General features: G+C 41.7%; 2 protein-coding genes across 6 annotated transcripts in view; both read left to right on the top strand.

The window, feature by feature from the left end:
* The window catches only part of ube4a (ubiquitination factor E4A (UFD2 homolog, yeast)), a 15,093-nt gene extending 11,582 nt beyond the window's left edge, over positions 1-3,511 (top strand). For all 3 annotated transcript variants that reach the window (XM_014030483.1, XM_014030481.1, XM_014030484.1), the window contains exons 17-20: positions 863-1,043; positions 1,171-1,318; positions 1,438-1,595; positions 1,699-3,511. In XM_014030483.1, the coding sequence (XP_013885937.1) occupies positions 863-1,043; positions 1,171-1,318; positions 1,438-1,595; positions 1,699-1,834 (623 nt within the window). In that variant the 3' untranslated portion in view covers positions 1,835-3,511. The remainder of the gene's footprint in view (positions 1-862; positions 1,044-1,170; positions 1,319-1,437; positions 1,596-1,698) is intronic.
* A 3,366-nt stretch (positions 3,512-6,877) lies between these two features.
* Positions 6,878-24,684, top strand: part of kmt2a (lysine (K)-specific methyltransferase 2A) — a 36,839-nt gene continuing 19,032 nt past the window's right edge. For all 3 annotated transcript variants that reach the window (XM_014030480.1, XM_014030479.1, XM_014030478.1), the window contains exons 1-6: positions 6,878-7,140; positions 16,118-16,190; positions 16,320-19,621; positions 20,113-20,290; positions 23,660-23,888; positions 23,996-24,669. In XM_014030480.1, the coding sequence (XP_013885934.1) occupies positions 6,895-7,140; positions 16,118-16,190; positions 16,320-19,621; positions 20,113-20,290; positions 23,660-23,888; positions 23,996-24,669 (4,702 nt within the window). In that variant the 5' untranslated portion in view covers positions 6,878-6,894. The remainder of the gene's footprint in view (positions 7,141-16,117; positions 16,191-16,319; positions 19,622-20,112; positions 20,291-23,659; positions 23,889-23,995; positions 24,670-24,684) is intronic.

The raw sequence follows: 24,684 nt of genomic DNA, 5'->3' as shown, positions 1-24,684 counted from the left end.
TATATATATATATCACTTTTTGTGGATGTGTTGTCTTAAACAAGATAAAAATGTTAGCATTTAAACTTTTATGTTAGATGTCTGACTTCCTTATCCTCACCTTTAGTGGTTGACTCTYGTTTGATTGTTTATTGTGGCTTTTCTGTTTAATGTCTACATTTATTTTTTGAGAAGTCCTATGTTTTTATCTAAACTACAATTTACTTTATTGTAGCTGTTATATATCTATTATGTGTTGTTATTTTATTATTTATGTATTTTGAGGTATTGTATGTTGATTTGGGCCTCCTAAGGGACAGGGGTCAGTATTGTATAAAAATGCACAACAATGATGCACTTAAGATGATTACCTATATTTGAAATTCTAAAATATGTACATTAATATATATTGTTAAAAAACAAATAATTTGATGTCAAAATATATAAAGATAACAAGGCAGATAACAAGAAAAGTTGTATAGTGGACTTATAAAATGTTAAACTCTTAGACCTGGATTGAAATCTATTCAGTTTAATGTCTCAGTTCATGATAACTCTCCATATTTGAAGACAAAAGCTTCAAATACAGAATTATTAGAAATGAAAATCATTTGTTCTCCAGCTTTTATAGAAACAACTTTTTCAGTTCTGCATATCTAGTGTTTGATCAGTTCTTCTATTTTTTTCCAAGGATGCAGGAAATAGATTCAGGAACTGTTTTTATCTTTAGCATTGAATTGAATCAAAAGTTATCAGTGAAAAATATAAGCAGTTTCTGTATTTTGCACCTGCAGGAAGTTGAAAGGGTTAATCTGGAGAGTGCATTTATGCACTTTTATAAATATTTAATCCCATTTTTTTTCTGTGACGGTTTCTCTCTCAGAAATTAAAAGTATCTTTGTGCACCCCTTCCTGGCTGAGAGGATCATCTCGATGCTGAACTACTTTCTGCAGCACCTGGTTGGTCCGAAGATGGGCGCTCTTAAAGTCAAGGACTTCAGCGAGTTTGACTTCAAGCCACAGCAGCTTGTTTCGGACATCTGCACAATCTACCTAAATCTGGGGTACCCTTTAAATTTTGTAATTAGAATTTGTTTAATATATCCTTTATGGAGTTTAAATGTTGATGAGAAGAAATAGAATGACGTCCTGCTGAGTAAATCTCTTTTTTTTTGTTTTGGTTTTTGACAGCGATGAGGAGAATTTCTGTGCTACAGTCCCAAAGGACGGCCGGTCGTATTCTCCCACCCTCTTCTCCCAGACTCTCCGTGTGCTGAAGAAGATCAACAAACCTGGTGACATGATCGTGGCTTTTGGTGTCATTGCTGATAAAATAAAGGTAGAGTTTGACCTTTGGTTTGTCAGACATTAGTGTGAATCTTTATGAATTTATACGACAGTCTAAAAGAACACAGCTGATGCTTTTTAAAAAATTTTTATCTTTGTGCCTCTTTTCAGTCTCACGCAGATAGGCAGCAGCAGGAAGAAGAAACCTATGCAGATGCTCCAGATGAGTTCTTGGACCCCATCATGTCCACCCTGATGTTGGATCCCGTTCTTCTCCCGTCTTCCAATGTAACGGTGGACCGCTCAACCATAGCGAGACACCTCCTCAGGTTTGCACCTCTGAACAGAGAAAATCATCCTTCACTAAAAGTGAATTCAAACATTTGAATAAGGATGGAGTTTTAAAAATATGTTTTTTTTTTCTCCTGGCAGTGACCAGACAGACCCTTTCAACCGCAGTCCTCTAACCATGGACCAGATCAGGCCAAACGAGGAACTCAAACAGCAGATCTTACAGTGGCTGAAGAAGCATAAACAGGAGAAGCTGCAGCTGGGACCCAGCGGCTAGTCCTCGCCTATTTACTGTGAAAAACTCTTCCCTCCCTGGCTCACACACGCCGCTGCTTCTCGGCAAACCCATAAAATCCAGAGTGGGCTTACCTCTGTGGATTTATTCCCACTTCTCTTTTTCTCCAGCTGACGCTGCGTTAGCCTTTTTCATGCAATTTTCCTGCTTAACGGATCATCTCTGCAACAAACTGTATCCCACCTGCAGGCAACAACTTCCACATCAATGCACAGTGACTGCTATGTGATCCCAGGATGCCCTATTGTGTAAACACTAGCAGGATGATGCTTCTGTAATTGCTACAGACCGAACTGTGGGCAGAACCCGCAGCTCAACTAAGCAGCTGGTTCAATTTTGATTTTATAATGCAAGGTAAGTATTTTTGGGAGCGCTAAAACAAGAACATGTTTGTTTATACTTTCAAACTTATTTCCCTCTCATACAGAAAGTATCTATTACACACTGCCTCTCAAAGACTACCATATGTTTGCACTTTTTGTGTGAATCTCAAGCAGGCTATGAAGAATCTACTGAATCTACTTAGCGGAGACTGTTGACTGAAAATATTCTACCTTGTTTTAGGCTTTCAAAACCTTTTTTGCAGGGGTATTTTAATACCTTAGATTTTTAATGGGAGAGTTCATCATTGTTGAATTAAAATATGTAACCATTAAAACTGTTAAAGTCATGCTAAGTTAAAAGAAACAGTAAGATTTCTAGGCGTTTTTGGCAGTATAATGCGGAAGCTGTTTACAGCAGTTTTATGGCACATCGCTGCTAAAATAACAGCGTAACGTTCTGTGAAAGTAGGAAACATTTGTGGGGGGGGGGGGGGGTTGTTACAACTTGTCTAAAATTGAAAATACCTCCACTGTTTTAGAAACGATCCCTCAGAGCTGCGTTTGCAGGCTGACGAGCACAGTGACCTTCATGCATAAAATTTGAAAAAGCGCCTTTTTCAGACAATGATAATGGGGACTGAGTGGTTGCTCTTGACCCTGAAAGACGAGAGGGTACCGTCAAAACTGAGGCATTTCGATATCAAAAGACCCACAGATGTCTCAGATACTCTAAATACTCTAAAATGCCTCGCTGTAATAGCAATTGGGCACAGAGGAAATTACTGATTTGTCTCACTGACTGGATTCAGTTTGATTTAATTTCTATGGGGAGATGATTTTTCTGGTCATTAGTGACCACAATTATTGAGATTGAACCTGAAAAGACAAAAATATAGGTTGGAATAATTTTAGCAATTTAAATTAACATTCATCAGATACATTATAGCATTTTGATTTGTTATTTTTCTTAAAATGTAGTGTTTTAAGTCATTGGCGAACAGTTGATCAGTAGAATTGGTGCCTAAATCCCAAACGCCTTGTGGAGAACGAGGACCTGTTTCATACTCATGACACTTTTTTTTTTATTATTTTGGAGGAGCTTTTGGAGTTTGCTTGTAGATTGTCGTAAAGAAGGACAAGTTGATTTGAAATAGGAAATGATAAAATGTGAAGAAMAGATTTGTTGGCATGCTCTCGTACCGTGTTGAACATCTACCAACCTTACTTAATCACATGGTTTTAATTCCAATGCAAGTTTCTTTTGTTTAATCTGACTTTAAAATGTTTATTTTGGATGTACAGTAAGATTAAGAAATAAACTTATGTAACTAACACATGATGTTATGTTCTTTTCAGTCCACTTTAAGTCTACTTACACAAGTGGACAAAACTGTTGGTACCCCTCGTTTAGTGAAAGAAAAACCCACAATGATCACAGATATAATTTGAATCTGACAAAAATAATAAATAAAAATTCTATGAAAATTAACTAATGAAAGCCAGACATTGCTTTTCAACTCATGAAACAGGCTTGGACAGAAATGATGGTACCTTTAACATAATATTTTGTTGTACAACCTTTTGAGGCAATCACTGTAATCAAACGATTCCTGTAACTGTGAGACTTCTGCACCTCTCTGCAGGTATTCTGGTTCACTCCTCTTGAGAAAACTGCTCCAGTTGTCCCAGGTTTGAAGGGTGGCTTTTCCAGACGGCATGTTTCATCTCCTTCCAAAAGATGCTCAATAGGATTTAGGTCAGGGCTCGTAGAAGACCACTTCAGAATAGTCCAGTGTTTTCCTCTTAGCTATTCTTGGGTGTTTTTAGCTGTGTTTTGGGTCATTATCCTGTTGAAGACCCATAACCTGCGACTGGGACCAAGCTTTCTGACACTGGGCAGCACATTTCTCTCTAGAATCCCTTGATAGTCTTGAGATTTCAGTGTACCCTGCACAGATTCAAGACACCCTGCCAGATGCAGCAAAGCAGCTCCAGAACATAACAGACCTCCATGTTACACGGTAGGTACAGTGTTCTTTTCTTCATGTGCTACATTTTTTCCTCTGTGAACATAGAGCTTACGTGCCTTGCCAAAAAGTTCCATCCATTTTTGTCTCATCTGTCCATGGGACATTCTCCCTAAAGCGTTGTGGCTCGTCAATATGTAGTTTGGCAAATTCCAGTCTGGCTTTTTTATTATTTGGTGTCCTCCTTGGTCATCTCCCATTAAGTCCACTTTGGCTCAAACGACGATGGATGGATGGCACGATCTGACACTGATGTTCCTTGAGCTTGAAGTTCACTTTTAATCCCTTTAGAAGTTTTTCTGGGCTCTTTTGTTACCGTCTCATTGATTTGTCATCAATTTTCCTCCTGCAGTCTTGTCCCGGGAGGTTGGCCACAGTCCCATGGATCTTAAATTTTCTGAATAACGTGTGCAACTGTAGTCACAGGAACATCAAGCTGCTTGGAGATGGTCTTATAACCTTTACCTTTAACATAATAGTCTATAATTTTATTTCTAATCTCCTGAGACAACTCTTTCATTCGCTTCCTCTGGTCCATGTTGAGTGTGTCAGAGTTGGACATKGTTTTTAAGCCTTTTTAGGTCTGCCCAAAAATCCAATTCAACATTGCCCATGATACTACAGTGGTGTCCAAAATTGCTTTTAGCCAGCAATTAAACTTTTGAAGTACAGAATATTTGCAAAAGTGCTTAAGAATACAGTGTGGGTGAAAAACCTCTCTTCATATCAGATGCATCCACTTAAATTCATTTATTTAGTACATTTAACTTAGTTTCAATGCATTTTTTTATTTTACCTTGAGTCTTAAGAAAATTTCATTAAATGTAAATGACATRCAAATTCAACCTTTTTCACATAAATTGACTTGAATTAGATAAAGTATGAATTAATTTTGCATGTGAATTATTCAAAACTATAGAACAGAGCCTCTTTCAAGCACTAAATATTCAAAAAGTGAAAATGAATTTTTATCATCACACATCTTTGAGATTATTTAAAAGAATGAAACTTTGAAGTTTTCGCAATTTAGAATATTAGAATATTTTGTATATCTTGATTAAAAAGTGCAAGATGTCAAAACACTAGAATATTTAGTTTTTCTCTGTGAAGCTGGTACCTTAAAGTGAAAATTTTAAGTATTTTTGTTCTTTTGTTTTTTTAGTAGGGGAGGTTATTCTAATGGCTGCATCTCAATTACCTGACATATTTATTTCATCCTTTTGGAGTGAAAATCTTCCATTTTTTTCTTCTCTGTTGACAAGCTTTTTATGTCATTCTCCAAGAAATAAATTTACCACTTACTTGAATGTGCCATCTGGTAACAGAAAGATTTCAAGTGTGCAAACTATTTCATCTCCACGCAGCACTTGTGTTATTTCAATAGCTGCAGGCAGAGGCTTTGAAAGACAACGTGGGACTATTGTTTTTTGGCTGCGATACCAGATACGCCATTTAAAGTGAACCTTTGAGAGTCTACTGGCTTTTGAGTCCATAGTTTTCCTTTTAAAAGTCAGGTTTAAAAAAAACTAATGTTTTGCAGCTATGGAAGGGAAGTGTTTTATTTCCAAATGTCTCTAAAGTTCAACTATTTTTAATCCTTCATTTGGAAACACATCAGAACAAAAACCATGCTGTGAGCATTGATTTTCTACATTGTTTTTGGCTCTGCATGTTGGTCGGTTTTGATAGTCAGGGTGACACGACCTAAGCTGGTTTTTCAATTCTGGTTTATTTTTTTCAGAGGATGCGACTTTAAGGTATCTATTACTGTTATGTGATAATTATGGCTGGCTTTAAAAACAGTCATTTTTGCAATTTTAAACTTCACAAATTCACAAAGGGTAATTGCTGAAATATTCCCCTATGGAGCATCCTTTAAGTAAACTTATGACATCAGTTCTTGCCATTTATTTTGCTTATAGATTGATGCAAAATGTTTTTTTGATGCAGTTTTAACATACTGACATTTTCTAGCCACAAACATCAACACAAAATAAAATGTAATACATCAAACAATGTTTAACAATTGCATTTAAACTATTTAAATACCAGCAATTGTTGTGAATATTCATGCATGTGTAAAAAAGTCAACATAACCTGTGCTTTTACTTTGCTCAATCTTAAAACCAAAGCAATAATGTGGGATATGGGGAATTGTAATTGCGACACAGTATAAAGTTATTTTTCTTTGTTTATATATACAAAATATTTTATATTCAGTGTACACTGTCTGCTGACCCCTACATGTTGTCTTGAGGGTGCTGGGATCCATAAGTTAATTTACTGAAAAATAAAACATTATTTCCATGTTCTATAGACAAATAATAGTTTGGTTTATAGTGCAGTTAAATTAGTAACTTTTGTAAATTTATCTGCATCTAATGAGGTTCTTTCAATTCCATGTTCAATGAATTAACCGCGCAACAATCTGTTCCTCTCTCTTTGCGTGGGATTCAAGCAAGAGGTCGTTTCCCGGGCAAAACCCCTGAACCTGATTTGAATTCAGCCGTGCAAAGAGCGACTTGGAAAATGCATTGTCGGGGTTTCTTTTAGTACAGCCCCGCAACCTGCATAACGATGAGCTCGTCAGTAAAGCGGAGCGCTGTGGTAGAGGTTGTTTATGTGGAGTGCTGGGTTAGGGTTCCGCCCACCGAGGTATCTGATCGTAGGGCAGACAGGCAGAGAGTGTAAAATGGCGCACAGCTGTCGGTGGCGGTTCCCCGCTCGGCCCGGAGGGAGCAGCAACTCCGGCACCGGGAGGAGAGCGGGCCGAATCAGGGTTACTGCCTTTTTGCGGAGTGTATCGGGAACCCAGCCCAACGCAGCTGGACTCGGACCCGGGTTTGATGCTGCACTACAGGTCTCTTCGGTTATCGGGAGCAACCTGCAGAAATTCCGGGAGGTTTTGGGGGAATCGAGCGACTCGAGCAGCGCAGAGGTAAGCCCAAGACCCGCTGCGAGCGTCGGTTAGACAGTCGCGGGGCACACGGTCCTGGTATCCCCCCGCCCCAGAGAAGAGGGGCTAACGGTTACTGTCCCCGAAACATCATCTGCTGTCCGCAAACTTGTCATTGCAAGGATGCTCAGTTAACTTTGAGTTGGCGTGGCCTTAAACTCCACAGTTACGTGTTAATATAGTTTAACTTTATTTAGAAAGATCACACACATCGACATCTTACCCCGCTACCTGCCCGTTCTACAAGAAGCAAAGTTTTCGTCTTCGGGAAGACATGCTACATCCACACGGGTATGGATGCACTGATGCTAACGTTGGTGTGCTAGCCAGAGACCACACAGAAAATAAATAAATCCCCGGTTCTACTTGGTTTATTACCCCATGCAGCCCAGATAACACATGGGCCAGGTACCAGAACGGCTGCTGACTTATACACACTTTGTAACTATATAATTACCACCGGTTTATTAGTTAACTCAGCGATAGCTAGATTGGAAGCTTTTGCTTGTTTCCTTTAAATTCATTATGACACCAAAAGTTCATATCCCAAATATGCAATAATATTAAAGTCCCATATAAACCTAGCTCTTAATCAGCATGTTTTATTACGTCTTTGTATGGTGTAACAACGCAGGACATTCGGGGGCAGCGTGTGTTTGGAAACAACTAAAGGAAGCGACAGAGAACCACTGTTGTGGTAATCATGAGCTAACGTCAACGTAGCGTCCGTCTGCAGCATTTCCTGGAAGGACTTGCTCGGTACTCCCCTCAGCCCGATTCAGATTTATGTCGGATAATCTTTATCCGCTAAACAATTAACCGAGTATTAGAAACGTGAGCTACAAGGGCTCACTTTTTAGCACTGAGGTGTCAAGCTTTCATAGCTGCTCGGTTAGCACGCAGGCTAGCTGTTTGCCACAAGCTAAAAACTCCCATCATTCTGTGGTAAAGTTGCGTTTAGGAGGTTGGTCGCGTTTCCCTCCCGACTAGAGCCTCGCTACGGAGAACGAAATCATTAGAGAGGGGGGTAAAAGTTGGCGGAGCTTTTACAAAAAAAAAAAAAAAAAAAAAAAAAAAAAAAAAAAAAAAAAAACTATAATATTACCATCGCTTTTTAGCGTTATAGCTAACATGATGCTACGCACTACGCCACGCTAGCCATCGGGGCTATTGCTGATGCATAAGAAAATGGGAGGTGGACATGTTTTCCCCTTCTCTACAGTCAGTACGTAGCTAGTACATTAATATTGGGATATCATGACGTCTGAATCTCAGCCACATTCTGAGAATCGCCGTATCCATCCTAGACGTGATGAAAAGAGTATGATGACGGGATTATTTATTAGGGGGGAGGCTAATTTAGTGAGGTTTTAAGGAATAAGGCTCGGTAGCGACAGTGCGCATGCAGGCAGGGCTGGCTACAATAACAACGAGCCCCTTCTTGACGGACCGTGTGATGTGGGGGTGTGTTCGCCTTAGCGAATCTTCCTCCTCCATGAAGAGCAGCATGCCTTTCATTGCAGTGGGAGTTCACTGTTTACCATCACGTCCAAAGCCTCGGATCTGAGCTCATACTGTACATTTGTTTACCTGGAGTACAGCTGTATTCATTTGCATTTTTGGTGGATTTTTAATATATTTTGATTCTGGAAATTAATTTATTTTTCTATGTATTCCAAATNCCCCCCGGCAGTTCTGATGGTTTTTAACCTTAGAGAAAAGCACCAGACAGCTTTCGTAGAATATGCTTTCTAGTTTGTGTTTTTTTTAATAAGATACATTTTTAGTTCTTAAGGTCAGGAAAAATGGTACCACATTGGATGTGAGGACAATTTAATATTGATGAAGCTTAAGTACATGTGTTTTTTCTGAGTTTTTATTACTTTGCAAGTATATGTTTTCTAATCAAATAAAAGATATCATTCCATGAAAACAAGTTTGGAATTTTGAGGCATCTCCTGATTCGGTTCAGGTTGTGATATGGATGGATAGAAAACGATTATTGAAGTTTAAGTTTAAACAGGTTTATTTTGCATAAATGAACACAGATATGTTTTTTTTGTGTGTGTGCCTAATATAGGGTGCACAACAACAACATAAAACCTCTTTGGTCACAGGCTGCTGACCAACACTTAGCATAGATGCTAACTTAACAGTTAAACCTCGATAGGAAACGCTATCACGTTTTAAAGTTATTAAAAATGCACATTATAATAACTTCAKTTATTATTATTTGCAGACACATGAAAAGAAAAAGATGAAAAAGGTCTGAAAAATYACAGCTTTACTGCAACATGCTCTTACTACAATAAGCTACAGTAACTTCACTAGGACATAGTATGAATGTAGCAATCAATATCTAGTATTTAGAACAGGCAAAACCATATAATCCTTTTTATTGCTCTAACTGTAAAAAAAAGATAGAGACAGATAAAGATAAAGATAAAAGGCAGAGAGACAGCATTGTGATTTCAGATTTTTTTTTTCTGATTATTTCTCTTTTATCTCTCAGCTGTAGGGTTTTATTGTTTAGGCGTCCATATGGGTGCCTCCTTCCTTYTCTGGCTTATTATTGTTTTATTTGGACTGTGTGGACACAGACTAGACCGTTAAATCCCCATGAGACCTGAAGCCTATGGAAGTTGCGGACACAGCATGGTGATTTCATCAAAAAGCAGTGTCAAGAGCTTGTCTGGCCAGATCGAGGCACAGTTGTTCAGACTCRCTGCAACATACTGAGCTCACAGGGCAGCCCTGAACAGAGTGCCAGCCGGACAGTCGACCACCCCTCCTCCTCTCCATCCAGGCAGGGAGAAAAAAAAAAAACAAATCCACTTCAGATGCACACAACCCTGTCTGAGAGGCAGAGCAACTTTTCTTCTGACAGCTGCCACTTTGGAATGGATTACTAAGCCTATTGGAGTGCCTCAAAGGGGTGCTCATTGGCTGTTGCCGTCCAAATGAAGGCATTTATTAGCTTTTGTTTGGGTGACGAGAACTGTTTCTTGATCTGCGCAAATTATTATCACTCGTTTTAAATCAGAATACTAACCATCGTGATCTTTTTTGTCACCCCCCTCTTATAGYTCAACCCCAGTTTTTACCGTTTCTCAAATCAAGCTTTGCTTCGTTTCCTTTTTTGTTCTTGGTCCATTGTAGCRCGCCGTCTGCTGTGTCCATCCTTACTTGCATGTTATTAATAAGGTTTAATCGCTCATCCACGAATGCAACGCGAGTAGATGTATCAATCTAAATGTGTCTTTGCCTCACTGGTTTTGAGAGAAGTGGTGTGCTCGAGCGGAAGGGGCTTCAGTCCAGCAGGTGTTTGGCCTATTTAAATGGAGGACCCCCACACCCGCTTACCCATTCCCAAGACAGTGTGTGTGGATTGGAGCAGGAAGCTTTGTGTTTGCTTTTATTCTAGTTCTCACAAAGTGCCTGAAAGAGTGCAGGCAGGGATATCCAAGGGCGCCGGGCCAGTCGACCCCCCTCTTCCCAACGGGACAGCGCTGGGTGGAGAATTAGTCCCAGACCCTCCCATCCATGGCTTTATTCTGCTACAGCAGGCGGGCAAGAGGCTTTCACCTCTGCTTTAGGAGTTGCCTGACTGGGAGAAAGGCGGCAATTGTGTCGTCTTTCTTTCCCTTTGTGTTTGTGGTGGTAGGGGTGTCCCCGGGGGGCAGGGGTGTCTCTCAGACTTTGTCTTCGTTCCTGATTGCAATCAGAAGTAGGCGTGTTTTCTTTGTCTTTATTTTGATTAAAACTTTAATTCGTACTGCCTCCTAAGATTAGGAGGAGTGGTCGTGTGCCGTCTGCGTCTGCTAGCTTGTGTGAGTGCCACAGTCTGTGTGTGTGTTTTTGTGTGTGTGTGTGAAAGACAAACCATACCCACGCGCCAATCAGTCTGTTTGTCTTTGTCCACAGACTGTTTTTCAAATTTTTATGTAGGAAGAGAAGGTATCCTACCATAATGTGTTCTGAGATGCAAACTATGTCAAGTGGTTACATTTGGGTTTAAACATTTGTAGAACAAATGCTCACCTTATGCCCGGGGCCAGCTTTTTTTTCCAAGTTATGTGTCATCAGTGCATAAATGAGCTCATCACTACTTTATATTATGGGAAGGATGATTACAGTATCTATTCAGAGCATCTAAAAGGAAAGCATCCTGGAATGTGAAAATTAGATTAATCTTTTTTTTGCTTGAAACTAGTGGGGAAGAAAGATATCTGTGCATGTGTTCTTCAGCATCAAACCGACTTGTTCTAATGTTTTCATGTCTTAAATGAGTAATATTGGGGCTTAATTAAAACTCAGTTATTGTCGTGTTGGATTAGGTCTTTGGGTTGGGGTCCGTGGTTAAGTTTAGGGATCAGGGTTATCGGTTTAGGCAGTCAGGTTAGGGGTTGTAGCTCAGTTTCTATACTTTTTAAAAATATGACAGGTTCCTCCTCATTCTCATCTAGTCAATGACTGATGTGAATGGGCTTCCTGGCGCGTCAAAACCTGACGCAGGTAGAACCTGACCAAGCATCAATATGTTACGAGTTGGGAGTGAGAATGTGTTGGGATATAATGCTTGATTTTGCTTTAAAGAATTAWATCAGGTCTATCTAACTAATCAGCATTGAGGTCACCAAGTTCACTTCAACTCCCTGTCTGTGTTTACATTCGTAGCTTTCAGTGCAAAAATAATTAGCACGTGGCTAATTAGCATATCCAAACAGAGGCACATTACACTGCCAAAAGAAATCAACTTAGTTTTAAGCATTTTATTTAAAATATCATTCCTTAAAGCAACAGAGATGAAGGGGAAAAAAGTGCTGCTTGGAACATAGCACCATGCACAGTGTTATCAAACATAGACCCAGATTCTAGTCTAAAGGTTTTCCCACACATTTATTCACTGAAAAATGCTGCAGACACTTGCCCGTCTAACTTCTTAGAGGGCATTTAGCAGCTTAAAAAAAAAACCCAGGGTTTTTTTTTTTTCCTGCTGGCTCTTCACTGCTCTGCTGTGTTTGTGCAGCAGTTCTGCTGCTGCTGCTGAAGGCCAAGGAAATCTTCCTGAACATGCAAACTAGCCTTTTTATGTCAGCTAGTTTGAAAAACTCCATTATTGAAGACCCTGTTGACCTTTGCAAACTTAACCTAGTTCGTTAAACATTGTCGCAGCTGCAGTCAGTCTTATCTGCTGTGATAGTTTGGAAGTGGAACTGTAGCGTATAAATGGTGTGTGGGAAATCATTTGAAATGTTTGATAAAAGATAAGATTGCAAAAATTATGTGTCGACTACATATTGATGTGATCGAATGCACCTAATCGATATTCAATCGATACAGCTCTGAAACTGACACTCAGAGTTGGTTCAACACCAAATAAATATGACAGCTAAAAAATCTTAATCAAGATATGCCTCATAAAACATGTTGATTGTATTTTTCTTAAACGCTTCAGCAATTTATCTGCATATATTAATTGTTATAACAATGAGTCAGTCTCATTGGTGCCAGTATGATGCAGGTACAATTGTTGGTTTATCTCATATGATCTAAAATCAGTTCATTGTTTGTAATTTGTTTGTAGTCAAACCCTAATTTGTTATACAAATATGTTGGTTCTGTCATCTGTAGCATTTGTTGTTAGTTTTGCAAAAAGAATTAGAATACAGCAAGTTCCGAAAATGACAGAAGAAAAATGATTTTGGTACTGTTTGCTGAGTTTACTGGTTGCATGAGTGGAGTTTTGTCTTTCTGATAAGAACTTGATGCTGTGGTTGTTTGAGGAGCTCCAACCAGATTAAGGTTGGGCATAATCGTAGGTTCTTTTAGCTCCAGTCTCGGAACACCACTCACAGCGGTCGACCGAATGACAGACCCACAAAAACCCGGAGCAGACAAAAAAACCAGGTCAGCTTCCGTTGCCGGTCCGTGGTATCTCCCAGACAAACAGCCGGCCGCAGCGAGCGCTCTCCRTTCCTCGAAGCTTCCGTAATTGACAACGCCAATTAATTGTGGTGGCAAATGCAGAAACACGTTGGAATAATACGAGAAAAGTCTGCGTATGTGATAATCAAATRTGATTTTAATTGTGAGCAACAACCACACAGAACTGAAATCAGGAAGGTTCTGCCTGCTTGCTGCTGGGGCGTCAGCAGAATACAGCCAATAATATACCGTAGGCCAAACCCATGTGTCAGTTTACAACCAATCATAGATCGCCAAATGTACTGTTCAGCCAATCACAAGGCTCACACCCAGTCCATCATGGATTCCCGTTGTCCAGACAACGAGAGCGTAACGAGCTATCAGAAAGATACAAAATGAACAGTGTCAAGGGGAAAACAGATAAATAATTAGTCCATGACACCATCAAAAAAGTTCTGTAATTTATTTATCTATCAACACAATTTAAAATTAGGTGTATAGCCTGAAGTCTATAATTTTGGCACAATTTGGAACGGATTTTTACGAAGCGCAAATCTTTCCCACTAAATTGGTCATGTGACTAGGACATAAGGGTGTCCAGGGACTCCAGGTGATTAATCGTCAAATTAATCGTTATCGGCTAAATACCACAATTAATCGTGATTAATGTTTTTGCCAATACTGTCCAACCCTAAACCAGATAGGGTTTTCATGCTGTCTACCCTGTATTGCAAGACAGATTAGCTACTAGTGATATGAATTTCTTTGTTAGTTTTAAAATGATATTTAAAGCAAATGTTTTATAGTTTCAAACAGGTTTTAGAAGTACAGTTAATTGAAAGGGTCAGTTCAGCAATGGTGTAGGGCTTGTTACATATGTATGGGATGCATTCAAGCACAGTTACAGGATTGAAAAACAACTATAATGGATTTGAGGCTGCCTACTGACCTAATATCCAGGCATTTATCTTTAGTCAGTTTGATTTCTCCTAAATACTGACTTGAAAGACAGTAAAAGTCCCTTAAGTCATCTCAAAGTGCAAAAGCTCTATCAGAATGATACAGAGAAGTGCAACTCAAACACAATTCCCATCCGTCTCATAAGTGTCAGGGACTGCCCCTCGCACCTTTTTGAAACTACCCGTTTTGTTTTCGTTATGAATATGAATCAGGCTGGTGTCCATTTCTCTTGTTCTTTGATTATTTCTGCTAAGTAATATTGTATGCAGACGAGATGTGTCAAATCAGTAGAAGTGAAGCTGTCCAAAATTTTAAAGTGTGCATGTTGACAGAAGCACGCAAAAGATGAAGAACGTTTATCAGATGAAGAGGTGAAACCCAAGCAAAAGAGAACAGAGAAAAAAATGTCTTTCAGTTACCCTGCCATCCTTTGTGTGTTGCAAGGCAAGGAAACACAAAATCTTAACTCCCTTGTCTACTACAGTGTTTGTTTACTTCCTGAAGTTACCTCCCCGTGCCCGCCCTGCTATTGAGCTCATGGTGAGCCTTGTGTTTCACACGCTGCTGCTCTGTGCTCAGGAGTCAGTGGGCGCGAAGCGAGCTTGAATGAGCGGCCGAATCTGCGTTTTAGAGCGTGGCAGAGAGCAGAAATAAGAGGGGAGGAGAAAGGAGCCTTGCTGTATGTGGTAGGCCTGTTCAGTTGCGGGCCTTGGGCAGGCTTCTGCGCGAACATGTTAAAAACCCAAATCTCTTCTCATCCAGGGCTCCCGTTGTTGATGGTGCATGTGGTCGAGATGCCGTTTCCTAGTCTCTCTCTCATTTTTTTGTCCCTCTCTCTTCATTCTCCCACAACCCTCCTCCCATCCTCACTCTGGTGCACTTACTTGTGCTCCCCTCCCCCGCATCCTCACGCCTATGTTCTGCTTGTTTACATCTTCACGCGCAGTTCATGCACAGGGTGTTCTTCGCATGTTTTTTTTCCTCTCCCTTATCCCCCCTTAATGTAAGTGTGAGGTGTTTGCGACGGCACACAGAAAATAGAGAAATACATCCAGCGTGCATGTGCGTGGGTACATATACATCTGCGTAGTGGGCTTCAAGTGCTCGCCTCTAGCTTAGCATGTTGTGATGTCATTGACTGCCACTCATCATCACAGCGAGTCAGCGCTGCCCATTGGTACTCCGCCCCCCCCTTCGGCTCTGCAACACCACTGATGGAGGAGCAGCAGCTTTCTCAGAGAGGAGGAGAGGATGCTGGCGTTACAGTGAGGAGAGGGAAGAGGAGAGAGAGAAGTGTAAATAGGAGAAGATGCTTGAATGCATTACGAGGAGCATCAGATGCTCAGATTAATGATGCTTGCCAGGATAAACAGCAACATTTACCGCCTGTTTCAGCAGTTTATTTATACGTTGATCAGATGAAAGAGGCTGTTTTGCAGCTCACATTATAGCATTCAATATTTTTAAACGGATTTCCATGTTGTACATGTTGTTGGTATCTGTTTTTTTTTCCCCATGGTGATATGTGTAACTCCTATCTGGTGCAAAATCTGTCACCATTTAGCCATGTGCATACACCTGGACAGCAGCTGCTCTCTAAACTAGGCCAASAAGACCTCAACTGCATCCCTACTCGCCTCTATAAATAAACATGACGAAATGACACACTCACCTCCGCTCTTAAACACATTGACTGTAAAAAGTAATGTAACAGTGCTCAGAGGATGCTTGAGATGTTGATCATTCCAGAATGATCTTTGTTAAACTTTGACAGTAAGAATTTATAGTCCCACCATCAATACATTACAGTTTATATCTATATAAACATTTTATTTGTCTCTAAAGAAAAACATGTTAGATGTTGATCATTTAATATATAGAAAAGTACCACAAATACATCAATAAAACATTAAAGGATAGTATGTCTGATTGTTTTAAAAAAATAAGATTAACATCTGTGTGTCATTCATTAGCGGTAACGGTTTTTACAAGTTGGGTTTTCAAATTAAGTTTAAAACATAAAGCTTACAAATATTAAGTCATTCAATGTTTGTCTTGTTTTGTTTTGTAGGATGAAGCGTTTGTAGGATTTGGAGCGACTGCTGAGCAAATAGAAATACAGAGCCCTTCAGCAACTTCTCCAGGTAAAATTACTCCAAAATTCAACAATACTGGTTTAGTTTATTGAGACAGCTATGTTGTTTGAAAATCAGTTTTTTTGTTATCGTTGCATGCTTATGCTTTTTTTGTTTACGCTCTCGTTTTCTGAACAGTCCCACCCGTACAGGAGAAAAAGCCCAGAGGCCGTCCACCGCGAGTCCTGACTGCCCAGAAGGTTGCTTCAAGTCTGCCTTCCCTTTCACCTTTTCCTTCCCCAACGCCAGCGAAACCCGACGTTCCTGAACAGCCAGCAGAAAAAGTTAAAAGGCTTCCCGGGAGGCCACCTGGCACCGGAGAGAAGAGAAGAGGACGGCCACCTTCTTCAAGCAATAAAAAAGCTTGGAGCACAGGCAACCATGCTACAGGGGAGGACAGCAGGCAGGCTGAGTTTGAACTGGGTGTGGACACAGAGGATGATAAGGACAGAAAAGGCAACAAGAGGCTGTCAGTGGGCTCTGAACAGCCTCATGCCACGGAGGCAAAGTTTCCCAAAGGTGGACGGAGTGAATCCAAAGTTTCCACCCTGAAAAGGCTGACAGAGACTAAAATCACCCCTCTCAAGTCACATCTCAAAACTTTGCCTGGTGTACCCCGACGCCGACGTGGGCGACCACCCTCAGCTGAACGGCTCAAAGCTGAAGCAGCAGCTGCTGCTGCACAGCTGTCTACCTCCACTGAAGGTGGGGAAGGGAAACACAAGACTTTTAGAGTCAGGGGTGGAGACAAAGGCACAGAACCACACACAACTCAGTCGTCCATGCTAAGGAATGTGGATGAGAAGCAGGACTCTTCCAATCCACCTGCCTCCCCATCTCCCTCCAAACCAGGTAGGCCAGTGGGCCTCAGAAAAAGCCCTCGGCACAGAAAGCCAGTCAGAATTGTTCCCCCTTCCAAACGAACTGATGCAACCATCGCCAAACAGCTGCTGCAGCGTGCTAAGAAAGGAGCACAGAAGCGGCTGGAGAAAGAGGCCATTGGGGGGAGTGGCTCCGGCGCCACTGAGGCTGGCATCAGAAAAACCCAACTTAAGAACATTAGGCAGTTCATCATGCCTGTGGTCAGCACTGTTTCCCTCCGCATCATTAAAACTCCAAAGCGCTTCATTCAAGATGAGGGCAGTTTTGGAACCCCTCAACCCCATACAAAGATAGCACGGTTGGAGCCACCCCCCTCATCTGTTCCAACACCTGCCCAACCAACATCTACAACCTCCTCATCCCCTTCTCCTGCCCTCGTGTCCGTAACTCCTGCTGCTACTAGCAGTGTTACAACTGCTCCTGTTGAATCTCTCCCTCCTCCATCATCCCCTGCCCCTACTCCCACTGTCCCAGCATCAGCTTCCAGTCTGCTTAACAGCAACACCAGTAACGCAGCCAATGGAAGATTTAGCCATAGCGCGCCATCGTGCGGCTCAAGTGCTGTGTCACAGCATTCCTCCCAACTATCCTCTGCAGAGTCTTCCAGGTCCAGCAGCCCAAGCTTGGATGACTCATCTTGTGACTCCCAGGCTTCTGAGGCCACACAGGCTTTGTCAGAGCCAGAGGATCATTCTCTGTCCTCACAGGGAGAAAGGGAGGCCAACCTGTTACACAGCTCAAGGCCTGCATCTCCTCCCTCTGAACCAGAACCCGAGAGGAGTCGAAGAGGTCGRAGAGCACAGGGGGCTGGTAGGGGAAGTCAGAAGCAGAGGGTGAGAGAGAGTCTCCCCACTGGAGTTAAAAAGCCACTCATCAGCCCACCAACAGGAGTGCTGATGACCTCCTCTACTCTTGGAAATTCTCAGCAAACGTCCTCCACAGCTTCATCTCCTTCTTCACCTACACCTCCGCCTCTCCTTGCTGCTCCACAGCCTCCCCTGTCGAGCTCCTCTAATACAGCTGCTATCAGTGAACACCACGCCCAATCATCCTGGATGTCTCAAACCATTCCAACATTCATGCCTGGGCCRTCAGTGCTTTCCAGCCTGTCAGACAAACGGAGTCGCTCAATTCTGAGAGAGCCCACCTTCCGCTGGACATCCCTGTCCCACCCTAAACAGCAGTATTTTTCCTCTGCTAAATACGCCAAGGAGGGCCTCATTCGAAAGCCAATATTTGACAATTTCCGTCCTCCACCTCTTACKCCTGAAGACGTGGGAATGTTGCCTGGAGCAGGGGGACCCACTTCGGTTACATTTCCAACACCAGGAGCAGGAGCAGGGAGTCGTCTATTTGCCCCCATTCACCCTCACGCTCACCACCAGCATCCCCCRTCATCCCGCTTCGAAGCATCCCTCCCAAAGCGCAGCCCACTGCTCCGTGCTCCACGCTTTACACCCAGCGAGGCCCACTCTCGGATATTTGAGTCCGTTACCCTGCAGTCATCTTCTGGGAGCAGCCCCGGTTCCCTCTCACCACACCAGACATCCCCTAGCTCGAGAAGGCCCCAGCGGCGCAGTAAACGACAGGTCCCGGGAGCTCAGCGTGGCCATCCACGATCTCCATCACACTCTATGACCAGACGCAGCAGCCAAATAAGAGAGCAGATGTCTGCCGGAAAAGGTGCCTCAGAGATGTCTGTGCTGACMGGATCTGTTTCCAGTTGTAACTCCAGCTCATTGCCGGGGGTTTCTGCAAGTCCACTAGCCAATAGTGCCTTAACGCCTGCTACTTTCAGCCCCTTCTCCACTGTCTCTCGGGGTCTGGCCTCACAAGGAACACCAGATAGCAGAAGAGGGGCAGCTGGAACTCCATCGCCCATGTCAAACACATCGTCCGCTTCTTCCCCACTTTTCCCTCTCTTTCCTTCCAGTGCTCAGGATACAGGACGAGGAGGAGGGAAAGGAGCTAAAGAAAAGAGCTTGCCCACTCCCCAAGAACCTACTCCAAAGGAAAAAGAAAGGGAGTCTGAGAGAAGTCGTGAGAAAGAGAAGGAAAACAAGAGGGAAGGGAGGAAAGAGTTTGAAAAAAGAAGTAAGGTGTCCACACCCGATGGCTCCCCGAATGCACCTTCCAGCTTGTTTGCTGTGGACGGGAGGGACTCAGAGGGCGCCCTTGCACCAAAAAAGGCTCCAGGGAGGAAAAAATCAACATCCGTTGACACGGTTTCTGACACTTCTTCCCTAGAAGTGAGAGGACTCCATTCCATGTCCATCACCAAAGGACGTCAGGCAAAGAAAGGACGAGCCTCAGAGAAAGGGGCCGAGGCAGAAGAGGTGGAAAAGGAGAAAGAGAAACGAAGTACATCTAACCAGCAGACTGCTAACCTTCCAGGGCAGCAAGGCAGACAAAACATTCCTGTCTCTTTGATGGTAACACAAGCAGAACAGCATTCACTGACTGACAGACAGCTGGTTGGACTGTTGAAGAAGGCCAAAGACCAGCTGATTGCAATAAAGAAGAATAAGCTAAAGCCTGCAGATCAGACTAAGGTCCAGGTCAGTTTTCGTTTTTTTATCTTCATAGACATAGAGTTTCTACAARAAGATTGGCTGGTTTTCTCTTTTTCATTATATAGGCACAAGTAAGTGTCTAAATGTGCAATACATGATGCTTTAAATATTTTCTATAAATAGAAACCTGTGTTTGTACTCAGACTGAAATTTGATCAAAGGAAAGTCCCACAGAGTATTACTTTGGTTCAGGGGAAATTTTCTTTGCTTCACACATTGTGAAGAAAGCAGACCAAGCTGTGCTTCTCAAATGAATGTTTCTTTAACAGAACAGTTCCCTCTTATTCACACTGTAAATATATAAGTTTTATCATCATTATCAGTGTTCTCTTCATCATAAACATTGGTTGAAAAATATCACACACATATAAACATAAGCAAATCAAAATCCTGAGCTATTAGGGTGTTTCTGTTTCTGTATTTGTTACTATCTTTTAAATCATCACAGTTATTTGATTTGGTGTACCTATGTGCAGGGTCAGGAGAGCGACTCGTCAGAGGCATCAGTCCGTGGTCCACGTATTAAGCATGTATGCCGTCGTGCAGCTGTGGCTCTTGGCCGTAATAGGGCAGTATTCCCTGACGACATGCCCACACTCAGTGCCTTGCCATGGGAGGAGAGAGAAAAGATCCTATCTTCCATGGGGAATGATGGTAAGGGTAAATCCTAATCTACCTCTCAGTTGACCTGAATTATTGGTTACTATCTTTAGACTTGACTAATAAAACAGACTTTGGGAATAAAATTATAATARTTTATAATCAAGAGTATAGATTTTACCTAGTTTACAGTAGGGTTGGGCAAAATTGTATCATRTGCAATTAATCATCAGAAAAGCTATCAATTATTAATGTTTACTAGGGCTGAAACGATTCCTCGAATAATTTGAGTAATTACATTACAAAAAATCCTCGAGGCAAATTTATCTGCCTCGAAGCTTCGTAAAAAATACATACTGTTATAATCAGCGCACTTTCGTCCGCCCGGAATGTTATTTGTGTTACACACAATGCTACAATGTTAGCGCTTCCGCTAACAGTTACACTGTCGACGCGTCACGCGTGTATGCTTGCTGAGCACTATATTTAGCTTTAGAAGAAGACGAAGAGTGCCGAAACGAAGCGCTCAGTAAACGAAAAATTATAAAAAGCATGGGAACATTTAAAACTAAACAGAAAAGACAACAACGCACAATGCTCTGTACATCCTCGATGTTTCTGCACCGGAACAAACAGCTGCTGCATGTACCAAACACGTCCGGGKTTAACAACAGGTATCGTTCACTTTCCCTTTGCTTACCTAAATCTGTGATAATCTGTCATRTTACAGATGTGCAAGGAGGGAGTATATTTTGGCTAACGTTATTTSTGCTGAATAATCATTGTGACCTGGCAGTGTTTTATTAAACAGTGTGTAAGTTGTGTGATTAAAAACAAGACTTACTGTAAGTTTGTCAGATAAAAATAAAGGCACAGCATCAGATCGACAGCTTGAGCTGAAACACGTTTATTTGTTGATATGCTTTWATCTTAGTTTAAATGATACTTGGAGTAAATATTTCAAGTTTAAAAGTATTTATAGAAGATAGTTGGATTTTTTTTATTATTTGCTGCTGCTTTTGATGACTTTAGCCTTCATTACTACTGTCATATTTGTTTATAGCTAAGCAGTCAAGAGTACAGTATGGTGGTGGGGGGGTAGCATTGGTTGACCTGATGGATAGCCCCTCATCAGATCTAAACAACAAAAGAAATCTGAAGCTCCTATGTTTAATAGTTTTTGAGCAATAACCTTTTTTGTATGTCCATACACCCCTTTTTCAGATGAGTTGGGTTGGGGGGGTACTGATTGGTGGGCCTGATGGATAGAGCTTCATCAGAGCTAAACAACAAAAAACATCTGAAGCTCCTATGTTGAACACTTTCTGAGTTAAAAGCGATTTTGCATGTTCTGACACTCCCACTTTGAAAGGAGCCCCCTCCTCAAATATGGGGTCTATCATAAAACCGTTGGCTGGCGTAGTGTAGATCGGACTCATCTACAGCCCTGCCAAATTTCATGTTGACCGGTGCAGCCGTTTTTGTGCTACGGTTGACCAAAAATCTCTGGAGGAAAAGAAAAAACAATACGAAAACAATGACTCCCGCTTACGCTTCGCATGCGGGAGTCATAATTACCGCAGAACATGACAAATTTTTAATATTTAATTACTCGATTAATCATCAAAATAATCAATAAATTAATTGATTATTAAAATAATCGTTAGCTGCAGCCCTAATGTTTACACTGCATGTAGTGTCATGTAATGACATATTTTTGTGTGCAACACACTATCACTTCCATGCATGCATGTTATCCCAATGTTGGAAGGCAGCTCAGATCAACTAATGCTAACCCTAACCCTAAGGACTTGTTTAAACACAGACATAAACTGGAATAAGAGGAAAGCCAGAAAAGGCGGACCAWGGCCACAATGTCGTCTACATGCAGCCATCTTCAGGGAGCATTTGTCATCTATTAATTGTCATATTAATTGGTATCTGCTAAATGCCACAATTAATCATGATCATGCTTTCTTGCCAAWATCGCCCAACCCTAGCTTACTGGCTCAGACAAGTAAAATCAACACTGTTGCATCTTTTTAAATGTCAGAGTTTCAACAATGGAAATACAAGGGGAAAACTTTTGTTTACATTATTAGCTGTAGGAGTACTGTATCCTATATATTGTGCATGAGATGCATAGTCTGAGAAGGACTTTGATACAGATGTTTGGCATTGCTGACTGTGATTAGAGATGCAAAAATGTATCAACCTCTGACTTGAATCGATCCGTTTTAGGATGCGACTAGCCGATCTTTATTCGTTCTGTAATCTCACCAGAGCGAAGTGGCTTAATGCGTGCTAGTCAGAGGCATATTGCTTTTTCTTTAGCAAAAAACAGGTTATCTAWTTTACAAATGACTTCAGAGCACAATAGGTGTAAAAGGGTGTTAAAAGGATGTACTAATGTTATAATGAGATATATCCGCTTTAGTAACAATAAAGATCAAAGGTTTTCAATAAAGTACCAGCTACCACTTGAACTAGTGACATCCAGCTCAGTTTATGACACCTACAGTTGCCATGAGTGTAGTTGCGATAAAATAAAAGAATGAACAACCTAACACACTGATCCTCAGGGCTCATTATACTGCATGTTTTAGTCATTTCTCTGTTTCAACAACCCTGACKTAAGTAAATGAATCATTACAAGTCTTCTGCAGAGCTTGATGACATGCTGAGGAGGAAATTCAATCATTTGAATCAAGTGTGATGGAGGGTTTTATTTGTGCAGATACTAGGTCAACTGGAATATGTTCGTTGTAGATTTCCACTTACAATGAAAGTGTACATTAACTCAGGCATGTTTTAGAAGAAAATGTATAACAGATTTTTTACTGTAAATAAACACAAACGACAAATGAGAACTTTCCAAAAACCTGAAATATGTATTTCTAATATTTTCATGTTCGCTTGTAACAATTATACATCACCAATCAGAATGTTTGGTGTTTATGACATTATCTGTACACATTCTGACAAAAGCATGTGCAGGATGTGATCATGGCATACTTATTACAGGAGTAGACAAATCCAGTCATCAATCAGGGCACAAGTACAGAGTGAAGTGGTGAGGGAGTAGTGAGAAGAGTTTGGCTGCTCTGTTCCTGTTACTTCTGACTGGTTTTATGTCATGTTGTGACATGTGAATTTATGTGCGCTTCACGGGCCCTGAAGATGTCAAGCGTTGGGAGTATGATCATGTCCCTCAATCTTAGYAATAAATTTTAGCTCAAATACGATTCTAAAAAAAAACAACTAAAGTCTCATTTAGAGCTTTTTATTATTTTTAAAACAAACCTTATTAATATTGATAAACATTAGTCTAGATGTGTTATTGTTCTTAGTTTCTTCTGATCAGACCTAGGAGTAACTGAGTGTCAGTAATCATCAGCTGTTTATGACGGCTCTCTTTTGCAGATAAGTCATCAGTAGCAGGCTCAGAGGAGGCGGAGCCCCAGTCTCCTCCCATAAAGCCGCGAGAGATGCGACAAAAGGTTGTTCAAGAAGCTCCTCCCAAAAAGGGGCGTCGATCTCGCCGTTGCGGCCAGTGCTCGGGCTGCCAGGTTCCAGAGGACTGTGGCGTGTGCACAAACTGCCTGGACAAGCCTAAGTTTGGAGGTCGAAACATTAAAAAGCAGTGCTGCAAGTGAGTAGATCATGAATACTTTAACTGTTAGGAAGTTTTCAGGTTTTTTTTTTTTTTTTTTTTTTTGTGTGTGAAGAAGTAAAGTTTGAACTTTTAATGTTTCACAGGATGAGAAAGTGTCAGAACTTGCAGTGGATGCCTTCAAAGATGATTCTTCCAAAGCAAGGTAAAGGCAAGAAAGACAAGAAAAAGCGGTTTTCTGAGAAAAAAGAAGGTCTCAATCCTGTGAAAGGGCCCGGTTCAGAGTCGGGCACCAAACCTACTCCTGCTTCGCCAAAGGAGGATCCTCCGCATAAAACCCCAGAAACTCCTCCATTAAAGCTGGGAGAGGAGAAATCAAGACAACAGCCACAGTCAAAGCAACCATCTCCAGCGCTGGCCTCGTCCCCGGCCCCCGCAGAGCCCGCTCAGACCCCGAGCACAGCCACACCCCAGGCCTCTTCTCCAGCTTCGCCACCGGACCCCAAACAGCTCCCGGTCTCCAGCGGCGTCGCCAGTAAAAAGGGACACAAACCACAACAAACTGTTCCAGCACCTGCCTCCACGTCCTCCTCTTCCCCTTCATCTTCATCGTCTTCGTCATCCTCGTCATCTTCCTCCTCATCCTCACCGGCTCAGAATTCTCTCTCGCAGTCGACACAGTGTTACCAACTACCACAGCAGCAGCCGCCTGCTTGTCAGACGCTTTTAAAAAAGGAGGCCTCACCCAAAACGCTTGTGACTGAACCCAAGAAGAAACCGCAGCAGCCCCCAACGCAACAGCAGAGTCCAACTGCTACAGGTGAGAAACTGGTCA

The sequence above is a fragment of the Austrofundulus limnaeus genome, unplaced genomic scaffold, assembly GCF_001266775.1.
Source record: "Austrofundulus limnaeus strain Quisiro unplaced genomic scaffold, Austrofundulus_limnaeus-1.0 Scaffold1068, whole genome shotgun sequence".
In the NCBI taxonomy this organism is placed as follows: domain Eukaryota; kingdom Metazoa; phylum Chordata; class Actinopteri; order Cyprinodontiformes; family Rivulidae; genus Austrofundulus; species Austrofundulus limnaeus.
This window is presented reverse-complemented; position numbering and strand designations above follow the sequence as displayed.